The sequence below is a fragment of the Andrena cerasifolii genome, chromosome 1 (assembly GCF_050908995.1).
Source record: "Andrena cerasifolii isolate SP2316 chromosome 1, iyAndCera1_principal, whole genome shotgun sequence".
In the NCBI taxonomy this organism is placed as follows: domain Eukaryota; kingdom Metazoa; phylum Arthropoda; class Insecta; order Hymenoptera; family Andrenidae; genus Andrena; species Andrena cerasifolii.
In genome coordinates, this window is record NC_135118.1 from 1,666,338 (window position 1) to 1,691,877 (window position 25,540).

The 25,540-nt window shown below is 38.3% G+C and overlaps 1 protein-coding gene and 2 long non-coding RNA genes across 4 annotated transcripts; all 3 read right to left on the minus strand.

Annotated features, from left to right (window-relative positions):
- Nucleotides 1-236: 236 nt before the first annotated feature.
- LOC143374795 (uncharacterized) lies at nt 237-7,389 on the minus strand. Its single transcript, XR_013086755.1, has 3 exons — nt 6,623-7,389; nt 1,460-6,426; nt 237-1,426 (listed from the first exon to the last, which is right to left on the minus strand). It is a non-coding gene; the product is annotated as an uncharacterized LOC143374795 (long non-coding RNA).
- A 3,087-nt stretch (nt 7,390-10,476) lies between these two features.
- Nucleotides 10,477-16,660, minus strand: Kr-h1 (kruppel homolog 1). 2 transcript variants are annotated; one of them, XM_076815362.1, is made up of 3 exons: nt 16,378-16,660; nt 13,362-14,138; nt 10,477-11,700 (listed from the first exon to the last, which is right to left on the minus strand). In XM_076815362.1, the coding sequence occupies exons 2-3, from the start codon at nt 14,115-14,117 to the stop codon at nt 10,951-10,953; spliced, it is 1,506 nt and encodes a 501-aa protein (XP_076671477.1). In that variant the 5' UTR covers nt 14,118-14,138; nt 16,378-16,660; the 3' UTR covers nt 10,477-10,950. The 2 variants fall into 2 exon arrangements, with proteins under 2 accessions (XP_076671477.1, XP_076671562.1); XM_076815447.1 differs by lacking the exon at nt 16,378-16,660 and adding an exon at nt 14,510-14,712.
- Nucleotides 16,661-21,539: 4,879 nt separating this feature from the next.
- On the minus strand, nt 21,540-23,508 carry LOC143366703 (uncharacterized). Its single transcript, XR_013084801.1, has 3 exons — nt 23,352-23,508; nt 23,029-23,246; nt 21,540-22,846 (listed from the first exon to the last, which is right to left on the minus strand). It is a non-coding gene; the product is annotated as an uncharacterized LOC143366703 (long non-coding RNA).
- Nucleotides 23,509-25,540: the final 2,032 nt, after the last annotated feature.

The window sequence follows — 25,540 nt, forward strand, 5'->3', positions numbered from 1 at the left end:
AATCCATCGAAATCTTCACGGGCATTTTTGAATTTTTTTTTTACTATGCTTTAATTATTTAAGAGTGCAACCTTCTCGTTTGTAATACATACATTCATAGTTTAACTTAATTAAACAAAAATTTTCCGTATTTATTTATGATAGTTTTTTATACGGCTTTTTTTAAATAGAAAGGCACCGTAGTAGGGACATCTACCCTATATATATAGAAATACGAGACTTGCTGAACGATGGAATAATAAATAACTTCAATTATTCGCATGTATTTCTTATACTATTATTGGATGCATGAGACATGCCATTAATCATACATTTAAAATATACATTTTGCAAACATTTTTACAATTAAAATGTTTATTTTTCAACTACGCTTGTAGAACACACGAAGGATTAGTTTATACCTTATGTAGCCACAAATCATACACAGTTCAACAAATAATTTTGCAATCGTACAGTAATACTCTATTTACATGATAAAAGTAACATAACAAAGCATAATTATCATTAAACAATAACTATTTCATTCTTTTTCTTAGTTTCCTCCATTCATATATTCGCAACATAATCTTTGCAATACATGACATCATGTTTAATTATTACACAAATCGTATATACATATATATGTACTTATGAATATGTATATACATATACAAGGTGTCTCGTAAAACAGCAGCTTTTAATAAGTGGAAGATTGATTTTTTGTTATTAAAATTCCAAAATCGCTGTTAAATACAGTTTGAGGCGTTTGTATAAACCAGTTTCCTTGGGACGAGGCTGTAACGATTTTTGAATAAATATTATCTGAACGAATCAGTTCATATATTATCTAGGAATGGTAATCTTTATTAATTCACGTTAATTTAACGTAAATATTGTCGCAATAACGTACTAGCATGTCACGAATACTCGTACATTTAAAAAAGTGAAAAACGGCCACACTGTTAAAAACGCTATAAAACGCTCAAAATACATTGTATAAAATCCACAATCTCAGATCCATGTATACAAGGAGCGCACAATTAAAAGTCGCGCCACCCGGTGCAACTCATACATCAAGAGTCAATGCATACTTATTTAATTTGCATCAGTTTTAACGACTTGTTAGATAGGTACAATATATTTCGTGGAACATCCTATACATACGCCTCTTGTTTACATTTGTTTATCTTCGTGTATAGTATTAGTAACGGCAGGCTGTCGACGTCATATTGGCGCGTATTTTAAAAGCCTTGATGTACGAGGAAGTTCGGAACGCGCAAATCGAATGAAACGTGAACATAAAACATGTCATTGCATACATGTCCACGTTACATGTTATTTAAAGCATTCTTTTTGTAATTGAGAGATTTATAATTGGGGAATGCAAGAAATTATTTACTGTATAGATCGATAAATCACGAAGACTATGTGCTATCGAAAATCGCGGCTCTCGTTAGAAACTTTTTTTGCTCAACTGAACAATGTCGATCTATCAAATGTCTTTTATTGTCTATACTCTATAGGGTGGCGAAATATTTGGGAACCCCATTCCTCCTTAGTGATTTAGCGTGGCATTTTTAAATACTTATATCAAAAGGAGACTAAAAATGACACGCAGTTTAAAAGTGTACATCGGGGTTATTTTCGTGGCAGTTTCTAATTTCTCCTATTCTTTTGTGAGAAAAAAAAAATACTTAAAACTATGCTTGCATTTTGTTGTCATTGAAAATTAAACGGAAAATTCCAAAACAGCGTTTACGATAGAATATACTTTAATGTAGCAAATACACGACAATAATTTGTTGCGATGTTTAGCAAAAAATACATCTGTATATAATATATATATATATATATATATATATATATATATATCGATATTAAATAAATAAATATATTTCCGGTCGAAGATTGACTATCAAATTATTCGTGCGCACATTGGCGAAATAAAACAAGGAAATACAATCATTAGTAGCTATCGATTATCGAGGCTCCCGATTTCTGAAAATTCTTGCCTGCTTAGGCGAAGAGGAAAATGTAACTCAAAGATTCGTCAGAAAATCGATCCTAATCGAGGTGATTGCAGCGAATCAGTTTGGAGAAGAAGAATAATCGATCTTCACATTTCACGCGTTAATCATAGTCTCTATCGATGTAATGTTTCCGTTAAATTGGTTTATAATGTTAACCTTACTGACCAATCGTTTGGGCGCGAAATACGAAAATCACCTTCATCGCCTCGTTGCACTCTGACAAGATTGTATTCCGTTCCCGTTGAAATTATTTTGTATACAAGGAATCTTTATAAAAGAAAAAACGTCGTTTTCTTTTCCTCTTTTATGTGTAATCAGTTCCACACGCCCACGACGATGGGACAAAATACGCCCCATCTGACATGCATCTATATATCTTAAAAATAATAAGTAATAACAGATAATTACAATAATATTACACTAGACTTCTTCCCGCAGATTTCTCGCCATTGCCGTAATACTTAACAATTTGCACTCGTTCTTTTTGTTTTTGACATAATCACATAACCTACACACATTTCGATAATTCGATAAAAAAAAAATCGAATTCTAAGGTACCGCCAAGAGCTTCAAATTCCACGAACAACGATCGTTAAAATATATAATAAATACTCGAATATACGATTAATTAAAATTAACTGACGTTGAGAAAGAAGCTACGCGTCCCGAGTACCTACTTAAGTTACGATTGCACATGAATTTTATGCCACGCTCGATCCACAGAGTGTAATTCCTGCCTGACAAAATAAAAATCTTATTTTCAATTCTACATATGTCGAACAAATAGAAATGGGCCACGCGTCGAATTTGCATTTTTAAAAATTAAGGAAAAATGATAATATACATGTGCTCCTATACATAAATATTACATTAATAAAATATGAACATGGCTCAGTGTATACGCAATCTGTTCTATAAACTGTTGATAAAAAATTAGTGGTAAATTGAACTACAAGGCGTGTCTACTTATTCAGTATCTTTAAATTATGTTAAACGGTGACGTACTACACCAAAAGATTTAAAAGACAAATCTGAAAATAAGATTTCATATACCACCATTTTTCAGAACTTGGAAATGTTATCATATTTTTTTTGTTGAGTTTTATATCAAAGATACTATCGAATCGAATTCCAGAATTTGTATGTAATTTCCAAACCCTCAATGTTTAAAGTAGGTACTGTTCAATTACAGTCTCATGGTTAGTACGCTTTGCTGAATTTTCCAATTAAGTTAGCCCTCAATTTATAAAACCTTTTGTATAATGTACTGGAGTGAAATGAAATGTAAACACAAATGGTTACAAGTTATCAATCGCTGCAATACGACTTAATGTTTAACATTACAATCGCATGTGCGCTTACACATGCACACTTGTACTGGCAGTGGGTATAGCTCCCCTCAATACTCTGGCATTATGGAGTTCTTATCACAGAGATATAATAGTTTGGTACTTTCTTCCCTGTCAATTCCACTTTCACAATGGAAACAGCAGTTTTTTACTCCAGCAAAATCTGTTTTACTTAACCCGAGCCTCTTAAAGTAGCATATACTACTTGTCAGCCATTAAATATATATATATAATATTAATTTGTATGCTTTTCTAAGATCGTCGCAGTATGGATTAGACTTAATGTTTTTGTACATGTAGCCAGTACAGTTTTGTCTCGTTATGAGTACGACGCTCAGGGGAGAAGCCGTATCTTTGACGAAACAGTATGCTATTCGACTCGTCTTTCTTCTTTGCAGTCGTCTTTCAGTAAAACGACGCCGTGACCATTTCGATCGAAATTTATGGTTTGTGGCTGTCGCGCGCCCTCTCGCACGCACCACGGCGACTCTACAGAAGTAGTAGTGGGGATAGAAATGTACTTCTAACGAAACAGGGGACCCGTACTTATAACGAGACAACACTGTATATCTTGCTAAATTGTACTTTTGGATCTCCAAAGATTAATGAATTGGATTTAACCATTTGCTAGTCCTTCCGCATGATGAATGTTAAGGCCTCTTTCATTAAGAACTCTCACTTTTGAAATCAGCCAAGTTTTACAACACGTTGTGGACAACGAACTATTAGTAATATTCAAAGTAATATTCAAAAAGGGACCATCAACAATTGATAATGAATTCTTGACACACCAAAGTTTCTAATAACATAGAGAAATTCAAATTTCATATGGTTAGATTTCCAAAAGGAATTAATAAAGTTAAGTGGATTAATGTGATTCAGTTTTAAGGAAACAAATCACATAAATTTTGCAACAATTCAAAGAAAAATAGGTTTCAAAAGATTAAAAGTAGGATACAAGTCTTGTTTAAAAATGTGACAAGAAGCTAATAACTTTTTTGTGTGCTGGAAATAAAAATTATGACTTCTAAAAAAGAATCCAATTTTTTTTTAAGCTATTTTTATCACTTCCTGTTTTCTTATTGGAGGACAAAAAAAAACAAATTGTTCAAGCATTGCTATTGTTTGTAGCAATATGACCCTAAGGATGACGAAATTGAGCAATTACCTGCATTAATATCACTTTTATCATATTAATAGGTCATTGGAAGTTTGTTACACTAGAAACAAAATTTGTCCTTTCAGACTGATGTCAGTCATGTCACTTTTGGCAAGAAATCGGAAATTTCGATTGTTCTACAAATATTAGAGACGATCAGAAAACCTTACGATACCACACACACAACGTCGAAATTTAACAGCCCAAAAAGGGAATTACTCGAAAGAAGCGATTCACTTTCAGTGACAGTGGCGTAGGCTTAAAAGAACATCGATTCGTTCGATTATTTTAATCCTTGTCAAAGAAATTCCAAGTAACTTTATCTGTCATGTTTTTTTAAACGATAAATGAGCCGTTCGTCTTGAAAGTGGCCTAAGTCCATTTGTCAATTGTTTTTTGTTGGCTGTACAAACGTGTACAACTTGAAGTTAGTATTAAAAATTTATATAGAACAAATTTTTAAATCTAAATGGACTTAGGTCACTTTCAAAATAAACGGCTCAAATAGATCCAGCTGTTAACTCCAATTAACCCTTCCACAGCCGCATTTGCAACTGTAATCATTGAACAATTAAAGACCACACAGGCGTTACGATTTCTCATATGATAAATTGAATACAGCCATATCGACTTGTCGTACAACAAAGTTACCACAGACATGATGACCTACCGTACAACAAATATTATCAACTCTATGATTGACTGCCAAGGAAAGATCGGTAGGTGACACACCCCGATTTTCATGACATTTGGCACAGTTTTATTTGTTGGTCCAAACTAAGAACCTTGCCTTTTGTACTTCAAAGGAGAAACCACCCCTTTTATCCAAGTCGCCCGTTTTATTTTGCGCTTATAGCTCATAAATTACAAAAAAATATCGGGAAACGATTTAAAAGAATGTTATACATTAAATTAAAATCCCCCTTTTTCAGAAATTTGTATTTCTTTCCAAATGAGTAACTGCTTCTCTTTACTCTGTATCCAACGATGTATAACTATGTATAATAATTACTGTAGTTATTGTGTATAAAATTGTCGTTCCAATATTGTGTAGCATTTCGGATTTAGACGTTGTCGTGAATTAGTAACGATTAGAGATCATACATAGCTACACCTGAACCCAGTGAATTATAAAGAAATTGCATTATGCGAGGGTACTGGATACTGGAAGGAATCATAATAAGAAGCATTGAAGATCACTCATTTTCGGCAGAAGAAGATGACACTTTAGAATTTCTAGAAAAATAGAATTTGTAGAAGAATGCGACTGTGTTCCAGTAGGAGACGAAGGTAATGCTGATTTCGAATAGAAAAAGAGAGCAGTGGAATATTGGGAAAGTGGGCCAGATAAACGGAAATCCCTTAACATGGTACAAACTCGGCTTCGAAAGGTCAAGACACGCAAACAGTTCTACAGAAGGGAGAAATATGTAGAATCACGTGGGACACAACTTGGACACAATAATTATTATATATTTCGGATTATGTTTTTTCAAAGTTCACCGATGCTATTGATAGAGGATCCATAATAATCCATGATATTGATCTCCGAAGGTGGGTATTAGCAGCGAAAGAAAATATCGACTTGTCAACATTTAAAGCAGGACGGTGGTGGATATTTAATTTAAAAAAAGTATGCGATATAGATTCGCGTGAAATAACGGAATTTATATCTCGCCCGCAGCGACAAGATGCTGAAGATGCTAGATATGGCAATCGCTAATATCATTGCAATTGAACATTAATAAATATGGAGTAGAAAATGTATTCAATTCCGACAAAAGTGGTTTTAATTTAGAACTACACTCCGATCGAGCACTACTTACAAGCTGTTAGTAATGAAGTTGTTGTACAGTCTATAACCCCAACCACTCGCAATTACACATTTCAACCTACTGTTTATAGGTACCTGCAGACGGAAAGCTGCTTTCGCTTCTCTATTTAGTTTTAAAAGAATCAAGTGGACAGTTCTGACCACGAACACAAGAATCTAATGTTCGTGTTTCTGCTTCGAAATCTAGCAAATTGACCTTCGCTAACTTTAAAGCTTGCTTTACGCAAATATACTTGCCGCATGTGGGACCTCGAAGCGTATTATGTGTCACTGGATTCTTCGAGCGGACATTGTCCAAATGTTTTACAACTTGTTCCTCGTGCAAAAGAGGTAATCATCCTCGCGATAACAGCAAAAGCAATGGGAAGACTACAACCTCTTAATGTTCCCGGTTTCCGCATTTCAAAGAACTTCATCAGAACTTTCTTGGGTCGTGTCATTTTACTTAATCGTGACGATAGTTTACATTACAGAAGCAGCATTACAAAATAACGATCTCTTATCCACGATCAGGTTTCCTCGCCTAAATTCAAGAATGTGTTTAAACATGCATGGTACAAAAGTGGATAACTAGAGGAACATCCGGCTCATTATGAAGATCCAGGAAATTTTGCGAAACAAGATAATGAAATTCATTGGTGCCAAGTATGCGGAGAATTTGTAATACTTTGTTGCGCTTAGTGCACCAAGTATTTGTGTCTCAAGCATGTCTTTTAGGAGTATCGCTATTGCGAAGGCTACGACTAATAAACTTTCATTAACCCTTTAACGCCCGCACCTAGATCCCGTTGAAGGAAAAATATCCCGTTTCCTTTTTATCGTTAGAAATGGTCTGAATTTATATATTTTTATAAACAATTTTTTTTTCAGATGTTAAAATGCATAAAACCAATGAATATAGGGTTCAGGTAGGTCAAGCTTTCTTCAATGAATAAAATTACTCTAAACATGTACTACTTAAACTGTTGCGAACAACGAATTGCGAATGCAAAAGGCGAAACGGCAAAAAGGAATGTATCATATATCCCAGTAAACAAACTGACCGCAGTATGCTAGCAGATTGGCAACAGATTCGGGGCCCACTATGTCCGCATTTAACTATGGTTCTGCGGTCAGATCCTGATGTCAGGATCTGACAGCAGATTAGCGGCAGATACCGAGTAGATCCTGCTGCCTATCTGCCCCCCAAATCGCGTTAAGGCAGCACAATCTGTTGGCTTTCTGCTGTCAGTCTGCTTTCATCATCGAATATAACAAATCCTGTATCAAATCTGTAGTCTTTCTGTCACAAACATTTGTACTCAGGCGTTGAGCAAAATTCGCAAAATGGACGTGGCTGACTAGATACGATACGTTTGGCGCTAAAGGGTTAACCGTGCAACATTATTTCTTGAATGTTAATGACCATTATAATACGTGTACTTATTTGACCGTGCCATATTTCATTATCAGACATTGGTGTAAATTGTTACTAATATACGTATACATCTGTATAGTATATTTAAATACTGTGCTACTATATACACGCCGAAAAGTGTACCAGACAAACGAATTTCATTGCAAGCATTTAGGGACTATCAGTTGCGATAACAGCTAATAGGTACCGAAATACAAGAAACTGAAGTGACGATATACAGCGTTGGATCTAGAATAAACAAAAGCCTTTATTCATCTGTAAAAAAAAAAATAGAAATTTTATTTTGGGATTGAATTTTCGGAACAGAACTGACTTTTGACAAAACAAATGCAACGGATATATAGGCCTTCAGAAACGGTGTAACATTTATTTAAATCTTTTCTTCATATCCTTTGTAATTTACGAGTTATAAGCTCAGAAACAAAAGGGACGATTTGGATAAAAGGGGTGATTTCTCCCTTAAACTACAAAAGTAGCGCCAACCAATTACGGCAAAGTTCTTAGCTTGGACCAGTAAGCGATTGTGCAAAGTGTCATCAAAATCGATGTATGTCAATCAGGGTCCCCGGGAAATGAGTTACCGTAGCCTATTCGTAGTGGAGGGGGAATCAACCTTGGCGTCGATTGGTTTGGAGCCAACACCTATCTTGGTGTTGATTGGTTAGTCATCACGCGCATGCGTGGCGTGTTCCCCCTCCACTACGAATAGGCTACGGTAATCCATTTCCCAGGGACCCTGTCTGTCATTCACCGATCTTCCCTTGTGAGTATAACTGATCATAAGAAGAAGCAGTAAGTACATATGTACTCAGGGCCTCCTTATACAGTGGGCTATAGCCCAGGGACGCTGGTGATTCAAGGGCGCTTAAGAATGGAGTATGTTGAAATTCTTTTTTCACGACAACCGTTAAACCTATACGATGTACCGCCTTGCACCGATTGGGAAGAAACTGCAGTCTATACGGCGTATAGAGTTGGTATTTACTTGAGGTGTTGAGGCGCCAAATTTTTATAGCTCAGGGCGCTCAAATTTGTTAAGACGGCTCTGTATGTACTGAATTCCTGTAGCATCGCTATTATCGAACAATATATGCCACTTCTAGCAACAGTATTACTGGCAGATGATTCCTTTGAAGAAGTAAGAAATATGACACAGAGAAAATAATGCAAGGAAGCTGATACACAAACCTATATAACTTCAAATACTATTAGAAACTGTATCCAATTCCGTATTTTTTCTCCTTTTACATTAAGTATGGCAGCCCCACACGTTGGTCGATAATAGATCGTATGGAAAGTCAGTGGCGCCTATGAGTCTCTTGAAAGGAGTTCATTACACGCGCTGCACAGAAAGGGTTAATTTGTTCAGCCGATCTGACAGCTTCGTGATCCGACGAGTTATCGTTTAAATATGTTTATAAAACGTATAACACGTTTTATATTCCTACTTTGAATAAAGTGACTGTTAAAAAACGTGTTCTCTGAACGATCACGACCACGTTAATTTCAAGGCCTTCAATAATGATGATGCTAGAGTTGCAGCCACTGGAGTCATTATTATCAATTTTCTACACTAATTCGTATAATTAAACATACGTAAACACACAGGCACACATACGTAACGTGAAACACGAGAAAATAACGCAGAGCGCGCCAGCTAAATACCGAAGAAAGCGAAAAGCAAATGACGTCTTTTTGTGATACAAACACCAAGGATATCATGAAAATCAAACGAAATTGAATTACCACAGAAATTGGGCAATCCTTGGGTTTGCCACATTCAATTTTTTTATACAACCTAAGCTTGGAACTCGATTTAAATGTTTACGTGTTTTCCAATTAACTATTAGCAGCCAAGTCACCATTTTGTGCCACTTCACGGATTTCTTTTATTCTTGTAAAATCGGTGATCATTTTTATCATATTTGCTATCACCGTTTAGTTGATAGATTGCCCACCAAAAATCATTCTATATTTTTAGTAGATTTACTCAATATAGTGCATATTTACACTTGTGCACAGATACAATGTATGAAGTGGACAAACCGAGCAGTCATGCGTTCTCTACTGTTATTAAGGATCTCTGTTAGTTGATACATACTCCATACTTTTTCATTCACTTGGTAGCATACATGTTAAGTGAATAAAATTTGCTGGCGAGCTCAATATGCGCAGCAATGTCCAACCTGTGAGGCACATGTAACCAGTTGATTTGCAAAATAGTGAGGCCACTCTATCATAGTAAAATGTCCTGTTTTATTCTTCCAAGTAGTAAAATAACTGGACGTTGCTTTATTGCCTCGTTTAAGGCTCGTGGGAGAAATTTTTCAGCCTGATTTCCAATTTTCTTCAAACTTCCATTGTTAAAAACGCAGACCAGCTCAATTGTTTGCGTTAACCATAACTCATTATTTACAGTACACTTAAATTAAATGTATATAGTTACCACCATTAAGACAAGAGAAGGACTGTCAAGTCCATAACAAATATTTGCATCCTCTATATTTTGTTTCTAATCTTTGAAAGTTTGAAGAAAACCCGATATCCATGACAGAAAACACTCTATATACTCTGTCATATAAGAAGGAACCTGTGCGTAGACCTGTTCTGCGCTACTATTGGCTGTACCCCAACCAACGCTCCCTCGGAGCCAATGACCTCATTCCACATGCGTGAAACGGGTTCCTTCTTATATGACAAGGAGATTACATGGCAATGAAACTATTTCACATCATAAAATTCCACAGTGGAATTCCCAGCTTCACAAACGTGCTAACTCTGTAGTCCTAGTACTTGCTAGTTTTCTCCTAGTCCTTCAGTTAGTGATGGGCACTTGATTCACTTTTCTGCTTACTTTATATTATTTAAATATTATTGAGTCTGCATTAAAATCACGTTTTGTATGAGAAAGTTTTAATAGTCATATTACTGTAATTACTCGCTCAAACGTTAATAAGATTTGGTCATTTTTATATTTCAAATGTCAGAATTCATTAAAACAATTACGAAATTGAAAATTTATCAAATTTTCAATATTTCGTAGTTAATATTAATTGTCAGAACATTTTTGGCCCATCACTATGTTATGCATCAAGTCACTCATTCTTTCACAAGAGTCAGGGTCACATCTCATCGGACGTGAAATCATAATCAGTTCACCATCGTTTCTTCCATATTTTTCACTATGATGCTTTTGCGAACTGAATAACAGAGTTCTGTCTCTGCGAGGCAATGAGGCCACTCCTTTCACTCTCCATTGATTCTAAAATCATCTTGCACCGTTTCCTTGGTGGAAGAATTAAAGTTTCTCTTACAGGAATTACCAGGTCAAGAGGATCTGGTGAAGGTACAGGACTGACAGGATTACTACTCGGTGGGGTTAAAATTGGTTCTCTTTCCACCCTAATTCCATACTCCCTCTGCCGCTCTACCTCAACTGCCTCAAGCGCAGCTTCAACTCTTCTGCGTGCGTCGTTTCCTGGTAAATTCAGAAGCGAAGAACAGTCATCTACGAAGTTATTGTTCTGCATTCCGTAAGTAGTGTACGTTGAAGGAACTTCTTGATACAGAAATGGAAGCGGCTGATCGGTGGGAACTGTGGGTGTCGCCTGGAAGGTTCTGTCTTCTCCAGGCACCAAAATTGGTTGTGGGTACTGCTCCCTGGAGTAGACGTAGTAGGGAAAATCGTGCTGTGTGTCATAAATAGCAGGGTCATCCCTTTGCTCTTCAGTCTTATGATTCTCCTTGTCACTGGCAGTGCCATTGTTGTTTGCCTGTGAGATTTCAATCTCTGGCTCAATAGGTGAGTCTCGAGGAGAACCAGTAATGGAAGAATCTGAGTGCGTTTTGATATGCAGCTCCATCGTCTTTTTGGAACCAAATGTCTCGTGACAGAGTGTGCACTTATAAACCTTCTCACCATAGTGAGCAACCTGTAATAGTAACTTGTATAAGTTCCATGTAACTCTATTACGCAATCTATAATTCATTTTTTAGCTTTCTTGTCTCAATTCACAGTGACAGTATTAAGAGACTAATCTTTGCAACGCCATAAAGTATTTCTCGGATACAATTATTCTTAATATATTAATTGGATATCCTTCCGAATGGCCCCAGTGGCCGATCGACACGAGGTCTGAGGCAGGGAGGAGGGGACCCTAAATCTAAAATTGTAAGTTCAGGTAATTTTTTATTAATATTTCGAAAACTAATAAATTCCCGAAGCAACAATTGAAGGGTCTGTTGCAATAAGGGGACTAGCGCTCGAAAATGGGATAAATTATCCAAACGCTAAGATTGGAAAATTAAATGTTAAACTGAATTTGAAAAAATATAGTGTTGTAAAGCTCGTCACAACACACATTTTTTCTATTTGCAGTTTGTTTATTCAATCATTACTATTCGAGCTAAAAATTATAAACAAAACATTTTTCATTGTTCAAAATCATTATTTCTTTAAACATAAATTGCGATAACTTGTGTAAATATTAACGGGTCGTTATGAAACTTAAAACATAAATTCAGAAAACTTTAGCGAAGCCGCAAAATGTATGCACAAAAACCTTATGTTAACAACTGTAATAATATTTAATTAAAAAGTAATACTGGACATAACCCATGTTTTTCAACACTCGCCGTTAAAAAGTATCGAGACAATTTTGAAGTACATATAACTTGCAGAGACAAAATTTTTCCTTAATATGCAAGAAAGATTTTCACCAACTTTCACACTGATTAATAAATAATTGTAGAAGATATGACGATATATATAAATCTCGCGCGCCACCCACAGTCAACGTGAGTGCTAAGACTGCCAAGCAGCGCATTATACGCGGCCGCTGACTGTTGGCGACGCGCGAGACTTGTATATATCGTCATATCTTCTACAATTATTTATTAATCAGTGTGAAAATTGGTGAAAATCTTCCTTGTATATTAAGGAAAAACTTTATCGCTGCAAGTTATATGTACCTGAAAATTGCCTCGATACTTTTTAACGGCGAACATTGAAAAACATGGGTTATGTCCAGTATTACTTTTTAATTAAATATTATTACATTTGTTAACACAAGGGTTTTGTGCATACATTTTACGGCTTCGCTATAGTTTTCTGAAGTTATGTTTTAAGTTTCATAACGATCCGTTAATATTTACTCAAGTTATCGCAATTTATGTTTAAAGAAATAATGATTTGAATTGAATAGTAATGATTGGATAAACAAACTGCAAATAGAAAAAATGTGTGTCGCGGCGAGCTTTACAACAATATATTTTTTTCAAATTCAGTTTAACGACATTTAATTTTCCAATCTTTCTTAGCGTTTGGACAATTATCTTTTCCATTATCGAGCGCTAGTCCCCTTACTGCATCCGACCCTCCAATTTTAGATTTAGGGTCCACACATCCTCCCCATCCCTCCCCTAAAACCTCGTGTCAATCGGCCACTGGGGGCATTCGGAAGTACAACCCATTTAATTTTCACAATTATTCCAGTTCTTCGTGACAAATCACAATAATACTTCACATGCATTTATATTCCAAGGTAACACCAACACACCCAAGCATGTGTTATTAAAACAAGCGATAAATTACCTGGTGAAGCTTCAGTACGTGGTTGTAACCGAATGATTTGCCACAGATGTCGCAGGTGTAGGGTTTTTCCCCGGTATGCGTACGCGTGTGCACCTTGAGCTGTTTCGAGCATGTGAATCCCTTGCCGCAGGCTTTACACACGTACGGTTTTTCTCCGGTATGCGTGCGCATGTGTATTACTAACTGACCGCTCTGGATGAACGTTTTCGAGCAAACGGCGCACTTGTGTGGCCGTTCGCCTGTGTGAATTCGCATGTGCCGATGCAGTTTACCGCTATGCTCAAACGCGCGCTCGCACACGTCACACTTGTACGGCCGTTCCTTTGTGTGGATACGACGGTGTACGCTCAGGTTTTCCTTCACGGAGAACGATTTGCTGCAGTACTCGCACTGGTAAGGCTTCTCGCCCGTGTGGGTACGATAGTGTCGGGTGAGCCGCGCGGGCACCGCGAACGTTTTCCCGCAAATATTGCATCGGTAAGGGTCCTCGCCTTCTTTACCGTGCGAGCGCAGATGGCTCTGGTACTGGCTTTTCTGATCGAAGCTCTTCTGGCACAGCTGACATGGGTACGTCTTTCCCTCGATGATTGCCGATAGAGTCTCGGTACCGCACGGTGGCGACCCGTACAACGTCAAATCAGGACTGCAGACCAGACTTTTCACTGGATTCACTAGTTCCGCGGCTGGCAATTCGCTTCTAACCGACATCGTGGTGGTGGTGTCCGAAGTCGGTTCCGTTTGATAGTAACCCACCATTCTTCACTGCGACTTACAAATCTGAAAACGAAATAGAAAAAATTACTTTCGACCAGTCACACTGAAATCTCATGAAATTTACTAACTGTTTCTATCAGAAATCGTTGAGAGATTCTGAGATAGTTATTAATAGAAATGTTCGGTTTACGTCTCACGAGGAAACTATTTAGTTGCGATTATAATTGCCGTTGATTCCTGCACCATTAACTACAGAACTTTAGAAGGTATCAATGGATGTGATTTTTAAGGGGTATTCAAGTAAAATATGGATCTGTCTTGACAGAGTAATTTAATTTTATACTATATTACGATATTATTATCAACTAGTTTTTATTCGAAACACTAAATATACGAGAGAAGAAACAAAAACAAAGCACAGGTGCATCTTTTACCTGTATAAATATTTAACAATGACAACAACGCATGTATTTATACATTGCAAGACTATTCTCAATAAGGTAGATGAACATGAGGTAAATATAAGATAGGAAGACATCAAGAACGTCGTTCTACGTGTGAACGCAACTGTGTGTAAAGCTTCGATTAGGCGTCGGTCAGAATCGTGGGGTAATACGGCTCACCCCACCTCCCCCTACCCACCCACGTATCCATCGTCAACACTCTCGTCTCTTTCGGGTCCAAAAAAAAAACGCCCACAAATCACACGTCGCCTCGTACACGCACGCGCACGCATACGCAACTGCAACTTCTGCCCGTCCCTGATCTTACCAAGCCTATGATAAACTACGGTATTATCGACGCACGACGAATCTGTTACGCTGTTTCCCCTATTTTGATTATCAATAAGAGGATTTCAATTCAATTTCCCTAGAGTAAAGGAAATTTATTTTTCATTCTCGATTTTTGAAAAAATTCAAAGAACGGGGTTCTTGAAAATGTTTTCCCAGTAAATGCATAAGTTGCAACAAATTTATAATAATTACGCGTGAAAATCGGAAGCTTCCAAGACAAACGGAAATTATACAAGTATAGAATTTTCTTATCTGCTTCGCGGAAATAAATGTTAATCATATAAGCACACCGCTGAATGTTGCATAATGAATTTACGGAGTTTAATAGGAAACAAGGGGGTAGATACGCACACACCCCGGAATATAATTCTATCGGTGAAGAGGAGGTCAGGACATATTCGTATCTCGATTAACCCATTCGGTGTCGTTGCAATGTTTTAATGCCCAGCCCATCGTACGCGTGGACATCGGTAACCATAGATCGTTAGCCGTGTCCATCGAACGCCTATGGGCGTTCACCGCTCGCGTTCCATTGATCGAGCGGGCCCAATCGCAAGCAACGGTAGCGCCGAGTGAGTTTAAAACCTTTTCGCGATTAGATTGACCTGGCACGGTACGGGGACGTTTTCAAAGAATTTCAGGAAAAATAAGGCTCGATATGGAGAGTGCCTCTAATCCGGTAGCAAAGCTTATCGAAGAAACCCGGCGTAGTTCGCACGTTCCTACGAGGTCGTCAGTTCAGAATAGGTTAAGGCTGAGTTAAACTTGCACGCGCGTCCCTCTCTCCTGTGAGGCGGTCGTCGTGGTCGGCGGTGGTGCAATGCCGCGCCGCGTCGCGGTAGAAACCGCCTGCCGCTGCCTCCACGTGTACTCGCCGCATTTTTTTATAGCGATCACCGACCTCGTGCAACTCGCCGCGCAGTAAGGACGTTGAGTTACATCACGCGCTGCGATACATATCGTATCTCCTAAACAAATCTATTGCGATCCTTCATCCCTCCCCACCTCGCACGTGTACAGTCTCTGTCACTCTCTTTTCTCCCGATTCCCACTGATATTTCAAGGATATGGAAATACAATCGATCGCGGAAACGGCGCCGCAATCGTGGCTGAAGTTCGTGGCCAAGGCTAACGCCGTCGATTCCAATTTTCGCAATTAAGCGAGTTCTTTCTCTCGCTGTTCCTTTTCGTGGAAAATATCGATCTGTATTTCGTAAATTTGAACCTGACTTGGGAAAGATCATTAATTCGAAATCGATGTGGCAAATAAATTGAAGGTTATAATTTTTCCACGGGAACCGCGAGTTGTGCAATTTTTGGCTGTACCTTGACACGCAGAAAGTTCAAATAGCCACGGGAATGGGAGAATAAGGTACAGACGCACTTGCACAAGCATTATTTTATGTTTGAAAATCGACTGACGTCATGTGTCTGTAGAAATTTTAATTTCCTAATTTGTTCATTCTGGCAGTGTAGTCTTACGATGCATAAACGTCAGAATCACCCACCTGCGTAGCTCCTGTCAAACGTTTCCACAGTCCAGGTATCCCCTCAGTATCCTTCGGAGGAGTCACTGGTCGAAACGAAATAACTACGAGAATGGAACGAATAAACGATCGGGGAAACGTATGTACGCATAGGTCTCTTTAACGCATGTCGCCGTTCGCTTGTCACTTCACACACAAAACTGAACAGCGGCGGAGAAGGTCGAACTCGAAAACCAAAGGACCCGCCTCAGGACACGGCCAATCGTACTGTGCAATGTTTACCGCCTAGCCGTGCCGAACGGCGACGGAAATCATCGATCATTGCCGAAGCGCCTGTGCTCGACCCTGCCCCTCCACTATGCTTATCCCCACCACCGCGATAACGGCGGCGACCTACAATTTAGGGCGACTAAATGCTTTTCGCAGCACGTGGAGGCAGCCGTCGTGGTTTCGGCCCAACCTAACGCCACGAGCTCGAGGAAGATCGACCCGAGCCGACAGACAGAGCACGCGTATCTCCGGCCTGTAGGGACGTGCTCACACACAGTACACACGCGTGAACGTGACGCCACCGCGCGTTACGATAAGCTTAGTTAATCACGGACTCGTTATCAGTGATCGAATACGTTGAAATACGAATTCGGTTCCGAATCATTTTTACTTTTTTTTTCGATTTCGAGAATTCTTACGTAATATATAATCTATTCAGATACGTATTGTAGCATAATTATTATTATTTTAATTATAGAAACTTTGTACAATTAAAACAACTTTCAATTAGTTTATGAAAGATACCATTGGAGGTGTCCAATAGGGAATGCCACTCCGTGATTGACGAAGAACACCGTCAAACGTCTCGTCGGCTTGGGACTATGTATGTATGTTCATAGCATTTGCGCCCTGTCAATATTTTTGTTTTCTTTGCGGAATTGAAACTGCCACAGACATTATCTTAGTACTTCGGAGAGTGACGGTTTCTTCCAAAGGTCAGGACAACTGAAAAAGAGAAAAATATAGCAAATCTAGAACCTCCACCTAGATTTAAGTACAGATCACAAATGTAGATAAATCTAAAGCCTCCACCTAGATTTAGGTACAGATCTCAAATATAACAAATCTAGAACCTCCACCTAGATTTAAGTACAAATCACAAATGTAACTACAGAGTATTTTTATTTTACAAATACTGAGGCTGATTACCTATCTATCGAATTTTTATTTTCTTTTATTCGCCCAAGGATATGAACGCGTCCTACTGTACCGACTAACAGTGTATAAGATCTGTAATTTCTAACGTAGCATATTTTAAAGGGCATTCATGGAAATCGGCGAGCCTGCCTCAACGGAAACGAAACGAAACCCCTAAATCAAAATTTCCCCCCCTCGCGTGCTTATACGATACACACAATCATCGGACACATTAAGAAATGCTCATCAATGATAAGGCGATAAGGGGCAGTTGCGTGCCATTTGTACGGCTGGCCCATCAAAAATCCCAGGGGTTAAATCCGGTCAACGCGATGGTGTTAGTAAATCTGTGATCGACGCGTGTACTTTCTCTTTCCTCCTTCCACGCCTCGCCACATTGGTCCCGCTCCCCCCGTTGCCTGTCATTGTTTCCCTCTTATCTATATACTCTACTTCTGAAACATACATGACACTTTCAGGTTAGCTCCCCACTTTTTCCCTAAATCGATACCCCCGGCGACAATTCGTGTATATTTAGTTTTGGATGTTGGAAATATCATGCGCGGCATCGGATGTGGTCTAAAGCAGCATCGGGATCGCAGAGCGAGGGGAACTCGACGGACCGAAAGGAGACCGAGCTGGTTTTTAAACGCGGTACAATGCGTGGCAGGCAGCTCCCCCCCCCCTCCCCCCCACCCCTCCACGGACGGCCAAATTTCATTCGACTTCGTCGTGGTCATGCCCGGGACAAGTGTCGCGCGCCGTAACGATATTGCTTTCGAACGGAGGAGAGCAATGACCCAGTGCGCTCGGTGCACGTGTGCCGGGTGGAAACCACGACGGCTGCCTCAGCACGGGGCCATTGGACGCCGCGTGCGCCAGCAACGACGTCTGCGGTGCGTCGAGCCCCACGCGTGTATTGGTGGCCCTGAGCGCGCTAGTGGCATATAGATACAGGCGGCTCAGTGACGGGTGTAGTAGCGACAGCGGCCTACCATCATCTAACGATATTCGAACTCCGAAATGCCGATGGCGCAGCTTTTAAATGAAATTGATAGCTGATGCAAATATCGGTATACTCTTAATGGCTATAAAGCATGCATTTGATTAATACGACTGGTAGTGATGCATATTATGACGGCTCATACGGCCCATTGACAACTGAACAGACGGAATTAGGATTTCTATGTAATATACGGTGCTAATGTCGTTTTCTGTGCTTTCATATTATTCGTCGAGGCGATTGGAGCTTGCGGCTGGACTTTACTTCATTTTTTGGAACGGTCTATAACCGACGCCACAATGTTAACGCGATAGTATCCTTCGACCCTTCGTTGATACCGCGTTCGTTGATTTAGATAATTTTGACTGGCCGATGGACCCTAAACCCGACTTTATCGCGGCATCATTATGCTGTCGAAATTCACCGCTAGAATATCTTTATTGCCTTAAGGGGTGATATACTCGCAAAATGTATTTGACCCTGCTACGTATTTCGAATATTTTACCCCTTATTGCGACCTATAAATACAAAATTACTCCTATTTTCGTATTTTATTGTCCCAATAAAGAAATCCTGCGAATCAGATTGAAATAATTCGAAATTTGTTAATGCGTAATTGTTACCCACTCACAATCACGGTAACCATAAACGAATCGCTATATAGTGTATTACGTAACGCGTTAATGAACGATAACTCCAAAGCGCATTCGAAGGACACCACGCGCGTCAATGTCGTATACACATGAATGCAGATAACACTGCTTCGTGACATAAACCTATGCATTACTTTCTAATATTTCCTTTTATACATACCTATTGCTGTCATGGAAACAATTACTAGGTAGATAGTAGAATAAAATCTTCATCCCGTTTACATACAAAAATTAACCTTAACATAAATTGTCTACATTCGTACACAAATCATTATTCGTGATTCAATACCCATTTATAACAACTGAATATAATCGCAACAAGTGATAAGGAATTTCCGGCATTGAAATTGATTAAGAATTAGAAACGAACGGGGTACCACGTGTAACTAGGTACGACCCTGCGGAGGCACGTGGGTCAACACGACTTGCGTGGCTCAAAACACACGCAGTGTCGGGGTCGCGGCGAGATCGACGAGGGTTCCGAGACGTCGAAGATAGGAAAGGTCGAACGGTGGTGGTGGTGGTGGTTGGGTGAAGACGGGAAGGGGTGGGAGGAGCATGGACCAACTAGAAATCTCGAGAGAGCGTGGAGGGGAGAATGGTGGGGTGAGGGTCGAGGTAGCAATCAACTCTAGAGCGATGTCGTACCTTGACCAATCTCAACGCAACTTGTTTTAAGCTATGTCAGCGGGCGACCTTAGAAATGACTCGCGATCGTGCCGAAACCAAAATCACGAAGAGAGGAGAAAACACCACCTGATCTATCCTTTTCCTTTCTATCGGTCAGTCGTACTTGTTCACGGTTCCCATAGGTGATGTGATGGGAATCACGACGCCGACGATTGCGAAACTTACCATCAATTCTTTTGCTACGATGAGATTCATTTCATTGCCAAGCCAATAGGCATGTATATAAAATTTGAGAACAATCCATCCAGTATGATAGTATTATAAATAATACTATCATATTTCAGACTATTACCTACGTATAATAAAGTTACAGCGTTTGTTTGTATGCTCACAAAAATCTCAAAAAGTACTGAACTAAGTACTACGAAATTACGAAATTTTAACTACAGTATCCTTGAACAACAAGAACGGTTATAGGGTATGCTTTATCAGGAAAATCGAATAAACACGTTGTATGTACATCAGTGCCGTCTTATCGTTTTCAGGGGCCCTGAGGGGAGCTCCATATGTAGCCCTCTAAATTATAAATATTAAAAATATTAAGTAAATAAGATTAAACGTGGGGTCCATTCTACGAAAAAAGGGCCTCATGTTAAAATCTAAATGTTGGTATACTCGTTATTTTCTTTCCATCACAGTTGGAGAGCTCATTTTCAATCTTTTTCTAGCTTTTACAACCTTTTTTTTAAATTTTCCTTTTTTTCGGGGGCCCCCTGAGCTCCGAGTTTCTGAGGCGGCTGCCTCTTTCGCCTCCACTGATGTACATAATGAAGTCGTAACTCGGCCAGCTCACGATGGATAGTACGCGACGCGATCGCCAGGCGGCGCCCGGGCTGAACGCTCTCGCAGGTGGGATACAGGGTGCATTCACTGATCTCTATATACTACTGGATAGCGTATGCCGTGTTAAAACCGTGTACCGACTTGAAGATCCCGGCGCCATTTGAATCTGAATAATAGCGAATTCGGTACATCGCACTGACTCTGCACTGGTGCCACAAAATGACTTTGATTGGTTGATTCTTATAGAGCTCTCTTAGTTTCTATCCGAAACAACCAATCCAAATCATTTTCTGGCACCAGTGCAGAGTGAGTGCGAGGTACCGAATTTGCTATAAGATTCTCACTTTACAGCGGTAAATTTGAACGGTAATAAAGGGAGATATACGTAACGAATGAGTGCATGTATGAAAATTGGAAATTATTTTAAATAAATATGTAATAAAAAATAAACGTACATAAAACAAAGGGAAGTGTATAAATGACCCAAAAGAAGAAAATAGATAATGAACTGACTAAGTTAAAGATAAAAACACATTAAATATAAATATGAAAATAATTTTATTAAATGCAATAAAAGTACACGTATAATAAAATATAAAATTGTATGACAGATATAAATATGAAGTAAATTTAAAATATATATATCGTGTAAAACTATGCAATTCATATTTAATACTTAAGAATAATATACAATATATACAATAAATTCTAAATATAAAAATATATACAATATAAATATGAATGTATACATTAAGCAATAAAATACAAATAAATATTACTTACTTTTAAAAGAAGTGATTTAAGATTAGATTAATAATTATACATCATAATTTAATCAATGTAGGTACAATTTGAAAACTAAAATATGGAATTGTAATATTTAATAATATGATGTCAATGAACAGATGAACCAATTTCTTTAAACTGTAAGAAGTGTAGAAAATACATAAGTATGCAACACTATCGTTAAAAGAAAACAATTGAAGTTTCTGATAGTATCTAAAATTTACTCCTTATACACATGCTTTAACGAACTTCACAAAACAGTAAAATAACACTCTTTTTAAACGATTTTATTTTCCACAACCAAGTAAGCCCCAGGGTTAACATACAGGCGTTATGACCTGTTTTACGAAAACAATCTTTGGTAATTATTTAGAAGTTTTCCATCCTCACCGATTTCAACGATTTTTGGATATGCTATCAAAATCAAGATTCTGAACAACTTTTTTCTATACATGTTACCGCCGCAGGACCTTCGTTTTCGAGATATGTGCGAAAAAGTTCTATTGATTTATTCCGACGCAACGCATTCCACTTTCCAACTTGTTCCGCGTATTAGTATTGGTTGGGACTAGATTAGTGCGGGGGGCGCGTAAAGCATGATATAGAACTGATGTGAGTTTAGAGATTTGAACCAGAAACTTGTGGATGCCCGTCAACGCCCCGACTCATATCGGTTCGCTATCGTGCTTTACGCACCCGCGCCCCCCGCGTTAATCTAGCCCCAACCAATACTAATACCCGGGACAAGTTGGGAAGTAGAATGCGTTGCGTCGGAATAAGTCAAAATAAATTTTTCGCAAATATCTCGGAAACGAAGGTCAGCTTCGTCATTTGTTTTGTCCCATGCTAGCGTATACGCTGCCACGGACGCGTACTGTAGGTAGGTATACGGCAGAATGCATATTGGATAGGGAATTCAATCCCGGGATCCCGGCTGTTTTTTGGATTCCATTTTTATATTTTTCAGTTGTTCATAAAGTATAAGTTCATATACGTTTTTAAAAATTCTCGAAATTCTCGGGATAAGTTATAACTTGATATATCAAATCCTGGGAGTTTTAGAATCCAAAAAAACAGCCGGGATCCCGAGATTGAATTCCCTAATTGTGTAGTAGCAGCAGTTTTTCGCGAATATCTCGGAAACGAAGGTCGAGCGGCGGTAACATGTATAGGAAAAAGTTGTTCAGAATCGTGTCCCCGACAACATATCCAAAAATCATTGAAATCGGTGAGGATGGAAAACTTCTATTTAGAAGTCACTATTTAGTTACCCAATCTTTTTCAAAATCTTCACTACAAAGCACACTTCTATTATTTGGAACAAAGTCCTTTAGAACCATTACTGCAATCCACTTCTGAAGCAGTTCTGCAATTATTTAACGGAAATCTGCAAAATAAGGAAGTTATGTTTCAAATTAATGAAAAAACTTCTTAAATTAAAGTGTTATCATTCTATTATTGTACTTTAAATAATTAGACAATTGCATTTGGTTAATAAGCATAAAATATTTTATTTTAGTCACTTTAACTTAAAAATAAGCTGCGTAATTTGAATCATTCATATATTACTTGCGAAATGATCTGTTTTTATCCTGTCTATTTCTAGTATGTCAGAAGACACAATCAGATTTGTATTGCCCAAAATGGTAGGAAGACAGCCTTTGGCAGTGCCTTCTGGGAAACATTTTTTTTCAAAATGATTGGAACATAACAAGGAGTTCTTTGAAGGCACGGAATTCAAGCCCAGACACATGTTGTGTAACCATTCTGCATCCTTCGACAGAACTCTATATGAAACAAACAAAAATATTTTTATTTTCTTGGGAATATTTATAATGAGTAAGAAATTCCACTTAACCTACAAGTAGCATATAAATATTATTTCTACCTACCCGTGATATGTCAAATCCTCCTACACGTCCTAACGATTTTTATTTTACGTATTAATTTTTGCAGGTAATTAATACGCAATCACGCTCCAACTTGCTTTGGCTTGCACCCACTGATCTGTATATACATGTATATATTATTGGATAGCGAACGAGGTTAGGCGGCTTATGCCGAATGGAAGCCATTTTGATCTGAGGAAGATTCTCAAGTGGACGTCACACAGCGACGCGAAAGGTGCAAGCCAAAGCAAATTGGAGCGTGATTACGTATTAATTACTTGCAAAAATTAATACGTAAAATAAAAATGGTTAGGACGTGTATGTTTTGTGGCGCAGAAAAATTGGGCGAAGATTTGACATATCACGGGTTTTCGTTTTACACGATATATATTTTAAATTTACGTCAATATTTATATGTGTCATACAATTTTATATTTTATTATACGTGTACTTTTATCGCATTTAATAAAATTGTTTTCATATTTATATTTAATGTGTTTTTATCTTTAACTTAATCAGTTCATTATCAATTTTCTTCTTTTGGGCCGTTTATACATTTCCTTTTGTTTTATGAACATTTATTTCTTATTACATTTCGTTACATATATCTCCCTTTATTAGCGTTCAAATTTGCCGCTGTAAAGTGAGAATGTTATATTAAAATGGCTGTATAACGTCACACTCTTTCACTCTATTGTCTTCTGTGTCACTCGATTTTGGGGCTCTGGAGCCCCATTACCATTTCCGTGTCGCATCCAACGTTAACGGCTAAGCATGAAATAAGAGTGCAGCGCTATAAGCGGTAAGAAAGTTGTAATAGCGGTGAGAATTTAGATACAGGGTGTCCCGATATCAAATTAATACACCATTTTTAAAAGGCAAATAAAAATTTCTTCATTTGTTTATCAATCAGCAACTCTACAGACCCATACAACGGAGAAGCATTGTACAACTTCGGTTACGATGTAACGAATCTCCGCTATCTTATAATTTTCTAATAAATTATTTGGGTTTATATTAACTTTTTCAACATTTTCAATTTTTTCAAGTGTATACCCAGGATACTCTGTGTACAGAGATACACTTTCATTTATCATTTTCAATACTTCCTATAACAACTAATTAAAAAATGATTAATAAATTATGGTAATCTTATGATGTGTCTCGTATCAAGCAGCAGAGTAGTGGTGGGCTTATGCCTACATATACATGTAACTCTACACAATCGAGTCGTTCCGAAATCTTTAACAATTATTCCTGACCAAAGGGTTTCTTTGCGCCAAATGGCTTCTTTCAAACATTTTCGCTTTCCAACGCGCAGAATACGTTGATGTAAAAAAAATTGGTAAATTTGTCGAAAAGCTACTTCCTCGCTGATTTCAATGACCTTCACATATGTTGTCAATTTCGCCATTCTGAACAACATTTCCCTTTCAACTTTTTGGCGGTCGGCCTTAGATTCTGAGATATTAATAAAAAACTTTCGGTACAATATATATTGAAATCTGTTTCATAGCCAACGGTATTAGTATTGGTTGGGGCTAGATTAGAGCGGAAGGCGCGTAAAGCATGGTAGCGAACCGATGTATGTGTTAAACTCGGTAATTCTAGTGTTAAGTAAAATTTTTTGCGAATATTTTGTAAACCAAAGTCGAACGCCAAAAAGTTTCAAGGGAAATGTTGTTCAGAATGATGACTGACAACATATGTGAAGGTCATTGAAATCGGTGAGGCGGTAGCTTTTCGATGTTACGTTCGGAACGTAAAATTTTTCTTTTAAGTCAGGGTATGCATCAACAACGCCTAGCGTTATGGGAAATCCCTCGTTGATCATACTCCTGCCTATTAATTAATAATATTTTTGATAGAACAAAAACCCCTTTTCTTGGAACGTCGTCGTCTCAACGTACTGCCGTCCCGCGATACAGATAAGGCGGTGCTGACGCAACGGCGTTCTCACCAGAGAGTCGGGTTCGGAAAGACCCAGTGATTCTCCTTCTGTGCCGAATCCGTTTTATGTAAGCGGCAGGGGTGCGTTTCAACAATGCTTTGCAGCATTGTGGGAGAACCCTCGTTGAGCACACCTCTGACCGTCGCGTTAAACATTGTAACATAATCAGTAACGGCTACAGCGGGAATGCGCAGACTGGATCATTTCTTAGAAGACTGACGAAATTGTATGCTCTACATCC